General features: G+C 37.7%; 1 protein-coding gene and 1 long non-coding RNA gene across 2 annotated transcripts; both read left to right on the top strand.

Annotated features, from left to right (window-relative positions):
* Positions 1–200: 200 nt before the first annotated feature.
* LOC141019000 (uncharacterized) lies at positions 201–3,262 on the top strand. Its single transcript, XR_012180763.1, has 4 exons — positions 201–259; positions 1,014–1,077; positions 1,164–1,202; positions 3,202–3,262. It is a non-coding gene; the product is annotated as an uncharacterized lncRNA (long non-coding RNA).
* A 514-nt stretch (positions 3,263–3,776) lies between these two features.
* Positions 3,777–10,577, top strand: LOC141019948 (sterile alpha motif domain-containing protein 9-like). The gene is made up of 2 exons (XM_073494987.1): positions 3,777–3,840; positions 4,583–10,577. Exons 1-2 carry the CDS (start codon positions 3,777–3,779, stop codon positions 9,220–9,222), a joined length of 4,704 nt encoding a protein of 1,567 aa, XP_073351088.1. The 3' UTR covers positions 9,223–10,577.
* Positions 10,578–10,781: the final 204 nt, after the last annotated feature.

Raw genomic sequence — 10,781 nt, 5'->3', positions numbered from 1 at the left:
TATATATATATATATATATATATATATATATATATATATACACACATTATATACATATATATATACATATATACATATATAGATAGATAGATAGATAGATAGATAGATAGATAGATATGGAAGTAGTGACTTATCGATAAAAAAAATTCCCATCCGGCTTTATTGACTTACTGAAGACTTTTCCAATTTTTGCAGGAAACCATTTTCATTATACCACCATTTCTTTGGCTGGATGGTTCTGACTCAATTAATGTTCTGGGTAAGTGGATTTCTGACCAACATTCAGTCAGGTCATAATAAATAAGTACATCTCTGTGTTTTAGGTCAGTTACAACAACAAGATTATGAAAACAAAATTGTCGGTGTCATGAAAATTGAGCCTTTTAAACAAGCCTCCTTAGATTCCTTCACTAATACGTGATCAAAAAAAAACCTCCATGAACCCCAACATATAAAATACAATTTTATTTTTCAATCTTAACAAAGAAAATGTAAAAGTTAGGATTTAAGTCTTTAAAGCAGCTCATTATTAACCTGTCTGGCAGACTGCCCTAAATGACTGAACAACCCACAATAGTATTCATGCTAAAGTCTCCTTATTATCCTACTTACAAACATTAACACACGTCTTGCACCTTAGCTTGTTTCTACTGCCCCCATGTGGAAAAAAATGAACTCATGTGAAGAAATTACTAGTTTGTACTGTCACTTTAATTATTTCTGGAACACAACATTTAAAAAACAAGTGCACTGAATAACTAACAATACTAATATGAAGCGGCATATTTATTTGTTTGATACTACTGTTATAGTAATTTGACACCACATGTGCATGAGTTATTAATACAAAATGACAAATTACAAAACTGTCCATACTTAAAAACTTAATATGACATAAATGCATAACTGACTTCAGACATAGAAAATAAACCTTACTGACTACAAACTGATTTTGAAACTCAATCACATAAGGATGAAGATGAAGTTGTGCTAACACTGCTTTGTCATAACAGAGGCATCAAAAGACTGAAAAATGATCAACAATGATATAGGTGCTCCCGTCTTGTGCTCCACATGGTAAGAGTTATCTTTGGTCTAGTATGAATGTGCATGTCAAGTTACAATGAAACAAACATTAAAGTTTAATCTCTTGCTGTCCTTAGAAACATCCATAAAAATGGAAAGCAGCTCCGCAGAGACAAGTGAGTATGAAATGTTGCATATCACTATAATGTTGTAGAAATAAGGGCTTGATTTGGTGCCATTAGGAATAAGTGAAGATTTATGGAGGAAAAATTAAAATTTCTGTCTCCAGTCGCTGTAAAATAATGTTGATTCAACAAATTTATCACTGCTAGTTTCACATGTCAATGTGAAGCGGAGTGCAGTTGTATATGTAATTTGCGAGACACCACTTTCATAAAGATACATTACATTTTCATTACACTGCAATTAATTTCATAATTTTATATTAAAAACATTAAAAGGTTAAAAACTTTATCCGTATGAATGATGGTCAAACCTAAAGAAAAGACTCTACTCTCTGTAATATTCATGAAGGATTAATCACCCATTTATTAATGACCAATAATATATCTGTGGATGCAAAATACATCTGTGGTTCAAATTTTGGTATATTGTATAATTATAAAGGGTCAAAAATGACTTTCTCCATACAGCAAAGGTCAGAAGCTACTAAGCTACACCAAGCTACTAAGCTAAAGCTGTATAGTTAAATAATATCAATTACCCTGGATTTAACTTTCACTTTGCATTATTTATTGTTAAATAAATAAGTAAACACATTTTTCAGAAGGAGCAATACTGAAATATTTTGATGGTGGTGGAGCCAGAGATTATGAAAGCACTGGCAAGTGAAAATGTCCCACTGCAGAATCAGAATCAGAATTCCTTTATTTATCCCGCAAATGGGGAAATTTCTTTGTCACAGCAGCCAAAGGACAGTAATTACAATAAACAATAATAAAAAGTAAAAAATAAACAATGTAATGAGAAGATAAGAAATAGAATTGACTCGTATATACATAGTATTTACAATATGAACAGTGTAATTATAAACAGTGTGGTATCTTTATTTACAAATAATAAATAATAAATATGGGTATTAAAAATTGTCCAGTTAGTGCAAACCAAAATGTATATGGGATATGTGTAGAGGTTTTTATGGCATAGTGCACAGTGAGGTCTACTGGGAGCAGTGCTGGTTGTACAGTCTAACAGCAGCAGGAAGGAAGGCCCTGCGATACCTCTCCTTCACACACTTGGAGTGTATCAGTCTATCGCTGAAGGAGCTGACCAGTGTGGTGATAGTGACCTGCAGGGGGTGGGACTCCTTCACCAGCAGCGATGACAGCTTATCCATCATCCTGCTCTCTCCCACCACCTGCACTGGGTCAAGAGGGCATCCCAGGATGGAGCTGGCCTTCTTGATAAGTTTATCAATCTCTTCCTATCTGCTGCCGAGATGCTGCTGCTCCAGCAGACTGCACCATAGAAAAAGGCTGATGCCACCACAGAGTTGTCAGGAGTGCCCCCTGCACCCCAAAGGACCTGAGCTTCCTCAGCAGATGGAGTCTGCTCTGACCTTTCTTGTATGTTGCTGCAGTGTGATCAGTCCAGTCCAGTTTATTGTTCAGGTGAACTCCCAGGTACTTGTAAGACGTCACCATCTCAATGTCCATTCCCAGGATGTTCACCTGTGTGCAGGGTTGTTTGCGCCTGCGGAAATCCACCACCAGCTCTTTGGTCTTCCTGGCGTTGAGCTGGAGGTGATTCCGCTGGCACCAGTCTACGAAGTCCTTAATAAGTTCTCTGTAGGCTCTGTCGTCCCCGTCCCTGATGAGGCCGACGATAGCAGAGTTGTCAGAGAACTTTTGTAGATGGCGGTGGGGTGATTGGTGGGAGAAGTCTGCAGTATACAGGGTGAACAGGGAAGCGGCCAGGACTGTTCCCTGTGGGGCCCCTGTACTGCAGACAACTGTGTCAGACACACAGTCCCGAATCCTGCTTTCTCTTTGAATAGTTATGTGTGCAACCTGTATAGTGAAACCTGCTTGTACTTGTATAAAACATAACTTTTAAAGTCACAATTCATGTGTTGTCTTCTTGTACTTTATTTTTTTATATATTGTGTTTTATTTAGTCTGCATGTTATGCATGTTCTATTTTTGTCCCACACAGCAGCTGAAGATGGCTCCAGTCGAACTCCTAGTTCAGCTATTGAGGACACCTCAACAGATGATGCTGGTAAGTTAACTATGTTTCCAATGGTCAATTAATAATGTCTTTGTTTACATTAAATTGACCTCATATATGGTTTTAGTTATAATGATTATATATAATGACTTATAAAGATAATGCTTTAAAATAACAGACTTCAAAATTAATAAAAACAAATATTCACAACTAATTAGATGAAAATAAAACGAACACCAACTTGCTGACAAAAAACCAACATGTTTCAATTGAACCGGTCGAGTCGGTTGATTCTAAATGTGTTGGCGTTTTCCATGTTTCAATAAAGGATTTTTAAATTTATTTGTCACATCACACTATTTTTGCCGGTAAGTTGGACAGTAAGTGTTTGTTTGATTTTTATATGATTTTTTGGCCCCATCCTTTAGGTGCACCTGATTTTTTTTTCATCTTTTGCATTGACCCTGTGCAGCACTTCTCATTTTTTCATTTTCTCATGTTTTTATTTCATACCAGGCCCATCATCATGCCAAAATCAAGCTGACACATCTTCAGTCCATATGGCAGCTGGGGGTGACTCCACTGCAACTCCTGGTTCAGCTACCAAGGACAACTCAACAGCTGGTAAGTTGACTATATGTAATTGCATACAGTGTCTGGTTCTATGAATACTAAACAGTCTATCCACGGCAAAGCAGGGCACCCAAAACGTATCCTGCTTAGGGCCTCTAGATGTCAAGGGCCGGCCCTGATGATGGATTATCTAAACTGACCTTATGCTTAAAGAGATTTTCTACCAGAAGAAGTCTACCATCTACAGTCAGAAAAAGTAATTCACATCCTGCTTTATTAAAGCTTAACTTGCACAGCGCAACTCCAACAGCCCAATAGCAGGACAGACTCGTGGACAAATCTGAAGCATAACATCCATAAATTAAAGCGTTATCCAATAAAACAAACTTGAAAGCACATCCTACATTAACATGGCCAAGAAACTACATTTTAATATGTATATTAAATATATTAAATGGCATAACATAATTTACATTTGCAAGCAGAGTACAGTAAAATCTATCTATCTATCTATCTATCTATCTATCTATCTATCTATCTATCTATCTATCTATCTATCTATCTATCTATCTATCTATCTATCTATCTATATATATATATATATATATATATATATATATATATATATATATATATATATATATATATCTATATATATATATATATATATATATATATATACATATTATTTATTATTTATAGGAAAGGGCTCTTACATTCACAGTGAAATGATCAAAGATGCATTAAATCGCTCTTTTTAATGACACTTGATTTAAAAAAAATTGTTCAACAGGGTGGCAAGATCTGTCCTGTGACAGATGGACAGAATCTCATGTGGGCTCCTGGTTGAGAAGCATTGGAATAAAAGAGAAGTACATAATGAAACTGGAGGAGGAGGAGGTGACAGGACCAGTTCTCAGATCTCTACAGAGGAACTACCTTAGCACGACAATTGAAATGAGAGGTGGCCAAATTGAACACCTACTCAAGAAAAGAGATGAACTTTTAATGCCAGAACCAAACAAACTAAAGAAAGGAAGAGTTTTAAGTGGTAAAAGTAGAAATGAGACAAAAGAAAAGGTGTTACATCTAGAACAGGACCCACCAACCCCTTCAGAAAAACCTTCTGACAGTGCAGAGAGGGAAGATAGTCCTATGGAATGCAATAAAACCTCAACTTCTACAGGAGAAACTTTATCTGTCTGTGACTATGCAAACTTTGACCAGCAAGGTAAAAACTGCAGCTATGTCAAACACAATGTGCTGCCTCCAGAGACTGGAACTGAGAACCTGATTCTTCCATGTCATGAATACAAGTCTCTCGAGAATGCACACAAACTAGACTCAACAAGGCTAAAAACAAAAGTTGCATATGAGGTGTTAAGATTTGCATGTGCATGCATGAATATGCGAACCAATGGGACAATTCATTTTGGGATTATGGATAAAATAAGAGGCAAACATCAGCATGGTGAAATTATAGGAGTCCCTGACAGGAGTCGAGAGGATTTTGTTGATGCACTAGACTACATTGAAAGCTGTTTCAAAGACTCAAATCATCAATTAGATGCCAGGAAGTGCATAAGGAACCCCAGATTCATTGAGGTCGTTGACAAGGAAGCTACTGAGAATATGGAGAAAACATGTGTCATTGAATATGATATTGTCCCAAAAGCAACCATTGTTAAAAATAAGCTATACAGTGTTGGTATCCCCAAATTCTCCGAGGAGAGAACAAAAGTCATCTATGAAAAGAAAGTTCCTTACTGCAGAGTAGGAGCTAACACACCAAGCATACCTGATGATGACCTTGTTCGTTTCATTCAACAACTGAGTGAGAAAGACAAAGAGAGAGAAGAGGCAGAATCTTCCAGCAATCAAACAGCTGGTGACTACAGAGAGGATCAAAAAAGGAAACTCTGCATCCTCTTAACATGTGGGAGAACACATATGGACGACTCTCTTCATTACATAATAGTGACCAACAAATTTCAGCCTCAGCATCTCACCAGCATAAGCTTCTTGCTTCACATGAATCTATTCTGTGTGTTTGACTTTGACCCTGACTCAAAGACATCTGGTCTTTGTGGTAAATATGAGGAGCAGAAGGCTGTAACCCTTCACTTTCTTGATGACTATGAAAATAGAGATGGACTGAAAACCACTGAATTTATTGATTCTCTGAAGCTTTTTGAGAGAACAAGCTGGATTTTCTGCAATGGAAGAAATAACTTCCCCGGTGGAGAGGAAACCTGTGGTGAAAAAACCTGGATCAAAACAAAAAAGAAGAAACTGAAAAAGGCGGTGTCTCTCATCTGCAATGACATACTTCCCAGATGTTCATTTGTAGTCCTCTTCCTGCTCATGTCTGATGTTGAGCAGCCACTTGTGGAGACGTTCCATGAATTCTATGCTGAGATGAATGGACATGATTATTTGACAGTCATATCAGAGTCAAAGGAAAACTACAAAAAGTGGTCAAGTCTTGCCCAGGTGTCTTGTGACATGTCTGCACTCAACAACATCAGCATTGTTGAAATGCCACTGACTCATGTGGATGCCACAGTTCAAAGCATTCAGCTCTTGAAGAGTCCAACCACAAGGACATTGCCAGTCTTCAACAGAGGACTATGCTTCATGAAGTCAGTTGACGAGGCTATGCTAGATTCTTTGGAAATCATCAGTGTTGACCAGTGTGATGAAACAAAAGTGGAGATCATGAGTGAGGACGAAATCCAACAGATTGAGATGTATTTCTATCGAGGGGGAAAGATAGACTGGATCAATTTCTGGCTTGCTGACAAACAAAGGTGTGGAAACATCATAAAGAAGGATGCCTATAAAGAGGCAAGCACAATCCTGGACGATATAGTACATCGTGCCAAAGACATACGTCCCATTGAGAGTGTGAACATATATCATCATCCTGGCAGCGGTGGAAGTACAGTAGCACGACAGATCCTCTGGAGCTGGAAAGAAAAAGTACGATGTGCGGTTGTGAAACAGAGTAAGGAAATCACAACTGTGTGTGAGCACGCAGTGAGACTGAGAGAACATGACGAAAAAGACAAAAACAACTGTCTGCCAGTGCTCTTGCTCTTGGAGGACCGCAAAGCAGATTACATAGATGATCTCAGACGGGAGTTTGGAAATGTCATTACAACCAAAAAAATTAGCCCCTCTGTGCTGTGCTTTATCCTCCTCATCTGCAACAGGTCAAATGATCCAGAAGGAATGTGCAGAGCATCACCATCTCAAACAGTAGCAGTCACACATGAGCTCAAAGATGCAGAGAAGCAATTCATCTCAAAAAAAATTGAGGAACTCAAACTTCAAATGGACACAAAATACATCCTCACATTTGTGCTGATGAGTAAAGGCTTTCAGCCAAGTTACATTCAGGATTTTGTGAAAAGAAGACTAAGCAATATTGATCATTCATCACCAATCACTCGCCTCATAAGATTTGTGGCTCTCTTGAATTCCTATGTCGAAGATTCATACATATCTGTATCACACTGTGAGGCATCTCTTGGCATAGCCACCCATGACAAAACTTGGTATCATGCATTTGTGGATCATCTCAGTGATGAAGCTAGGCTTATCTTCATCCACCTTAAAGAAGTTTCAACACACATCTCATCGATACGAATTATTCATCCACTGGTGGCGAAGGAAATTCTGAGCCAGCTGTCTGCAAATTTTCCTCAGAGCGATATTGCCATGGATCTCATCAGTGACAGGGTACTTATGAATCATAGGTTCGACCGTGATGACTTCCTGAAGTTCATCAGAGCTCTTTTCATCAGACGTAACAAAAAGAGCAGAGGGGATCCAGAAGACTCAGCGTTTTCCCCCCTTATTGAGCATGTCATAGAAAGAGATGGTCTTCAGTTAGCTGTTGAACTCATGAAAAAAGCTCACATAGCTTTGGGAAAAGATGCATACGTGGCACAACAGCTTGCCCGGTTACTTTACACAGCTGGGAGATTTGAAGAGGCCCTAGAATGGGCAGAGCAAGCAAAATCTCTTCTTCCATATGATACATTTGTCCTTGACACCCTGGGAAAAGTTTACAAGTGGTGGTTTTACCACTTGTATGACAGCCTAGAGGGGAAAAAAGCATCCCCTGAAGAGGCAATTGAAATCATAAGCACTGCACTTAAAGGAATTTCTGCCTTTCGGGCCTCAGAGAAAACGCCAAAGAAAGAGACTGTGATCCTGAACAGTTCGTACCAGGGGGAAGTAGATGTTGGCTGCAGGCTGCTAAAATTCCTGTCTGAAGTAGATGTTTTCTTAAACAATACAGGAAAATCAGAGTTGCTGAAGTACTTGCTAACAGACTACATACCAACAGAGGTCAAAGAACCGTGGCAGAGGTTTCATCAGCAGTTGAAAGGATTACGGGAGAGCCTGGATCATGCACTTGAGTGCTTTTCTGAAGACCTTAGCTACTTTCAAACTGACATTAGCGAAGAGGATGAGGAGCTTGATGCAAGGGATCCTGAACAAGTATACAATCCTAGAAAATGGCTGACAAGGAAAACTGCTGTATATGCAGCATTTTTTTGTGATATATCAGATGAGAGTGACCAGGCAGCTGAAAACAACAGTACAGACACAGCTGGTCCAGCTGAGAAGCTTTCTCCATTCCAAAGACAGATGACAACCTACAAGCTTGGTGGAGGAAATTTTACGTCCATCCTCTCATTAATTTATGACAAGAACCCAGAGAGGGCAGGAAAAAAACTTGAGAAAATAATTGGTATGTACCCAGAGAACCTGACCAGGAAATGCTTGGATCACAGAGAACTTGCAAATTTCATCTTTTGTCAGATTGCTCTCAACTGTACTCTACCTGGATCCTCAAAGCTCCTGTCTCTTGAAAAGCTTCAAGATCTCAGCCAGAGATTTAATACAAAGGGGAGAAACATGTCAGCAGCAAGTGCTCTCTTCCTTCTCTCCCTTCTGTTTTGGCCTGAAACTAGCAATGAGCTTAGTTCTGCTAATACAGAGATCCTTTCATCAGCCCTTGATGCACTTCAGAAACTCTGCTGGCAAAAAAGCCAAGATGTTTCTCAGAGGAAAAGCAAAATCGTGACTCACTTCTTTCTGGCAAAGGCAAAAGGTCTCAACAAGATTGTCCACAGAACTGCCATCGAAAAGCATATCAAAGGACCTCTAAGTGAAAGAAAACTGAAATGGCTTGGAGGGGAAGTATGGAAAACCAGGGAAGTTACGCAGCTGCTGGAACGTGTCGAAGGATGGACAGAAAATGGAAAGTTGTTTGTGAAAGGTGGATCCAGAGACAGCAAGATAAGGGTTATTCCTCGATATTCTGCCTCCTTGCCTGATGGAAATGAAAGTGTCACCTTCTACATGGGCTTTTCATTTGATGGAGTGCTTGCCTATGACATCCAAGTAGTAGAATAACATCCCAAATATAAATGTGCAAATATCTGTCCTACACTGCAGTGATTATTGTGTAATCCTGAGCTACAAAGGCGTAGGCAGACCGTTCCTTTTTCATATAGGACACACACACAAATCTGAAGACATGAAAATTCTGGAGATTTATTTTCTGGGAAAGCGTGACTGAAAACTGAGATATGGGTTTTATCTTCCTCTGCCCCTCAAGTTAAATAGTCATTGGAAGTGCATCATGGGGAAATGCTCCCGCTGGCTAAGGGTTTAAATAGATTAGACAGCTTTTAACTATGCACTGCTATACTGAATATAGGATGCATCCAGGTAAAGCTCTCACAGGGAAACAATTCTCAAATAGCATGACTTGTGGATCTAGCAGTAAGAAGCTGAAATTAAGATCATCTTATTCTCAAATTATGAAAACAAAAAATTTAAGGGCCTTGATGATCTAATGGAAATATTTTTATTATTGTTTTTTTGAAGAGTTTTTAGATTTGGAATAATTTTGAACATTACCGTTTTACTGTTTTGAGTTTAATACTTGTGTTTTTTGAATGATCTGAGAAGTGTAAATGAATTGTACCAGTGGACAGAAAGTCTGACTCATGTTTTTGTATCATAAAAAGCAGACAATTTTCTTCATGATTTCAAATGTGAGATTTGAAGATGACCTTAATTAGGTTATACAGTTGTTGAGCAGAACATCTGCCATATAAATCTTGATATAAACTATATTTGATACCATGAATCTCACAAGCATTTTGTATTTTCTTTCTTAATTAATATTTAAAACTTGTTTTCTGAATGATCTGAGAAATGAATTGTACCAGTGGACAGAAAGTCTGCCTCATGTTTGTGTATAATAAAAAGCAGACAATTTCATGGTTTCAGATGTGAGATTTTAAGATAAAAGGTACTTAGAGGATATACAGTTGTTGTGCAGAACATTAGCTTTATAAATTTTGATGTAAACCATATTTGAAACTTTGAACCTCAAGCATTTTGTATTTTCTTTTTTAATTAATATTTCATATTTATGTTTTTCGAATGTTCTGAGAAGTGTAATTGAATTGTACCAGTATGTAGAAAGTCTGCCTCATGTTTTTGTATAATAAAAAGCAGACAATTTTCATCATGATTTCAAATGTGAGATTCGAAGATGACCATAATTAGGTTATAATTGTTATAAATATTGATATAAACTATATTTGATACCATGAATCTCACAAGCATTTTGTATTTTCTTTCTTAATTAATATTTAAAACTTGTTTTTTAAATGATATGAGAAATGTAGATGAATTGTACCAGTAGACAGAAAGTCTGCCTCATGTTTGTGTATAATAAAAAGCAGACAATTTCATGATGGTTTCAAAGTACTTATTTTGCATTGACCATTAGACAGCCTTTAAATATCAACATGCCTATATGCAATGTTTCAAATGCAATAATGCATCCAGTGACCAGAGGCACAGTCTGTCAAAACCATACTTGTAACAAAATTGTTTCAGATTCCTGTAGATAAGAATAGTGTTTAAAATATGAAGTTGTTCTGCAAAAAAAACAT

The sequence above is a fragment of the Pagrus major genome, chromosome 23 (genome assembly GCF_040436345.1).
Source record: "Pagrus major chromosome 23, Pma_NU_1.0".
In the NCBI taxonomy this organism is placed as follows: domain Eukaryota; kingdom Metazoa; phylum Chordata; class Actinopteri; order Spariformes; family Sparidae; genus Pagrus; species Pagrus major.
This window is presented reverse-complemented; position numbering and strand designations above follow the sequence as displayed.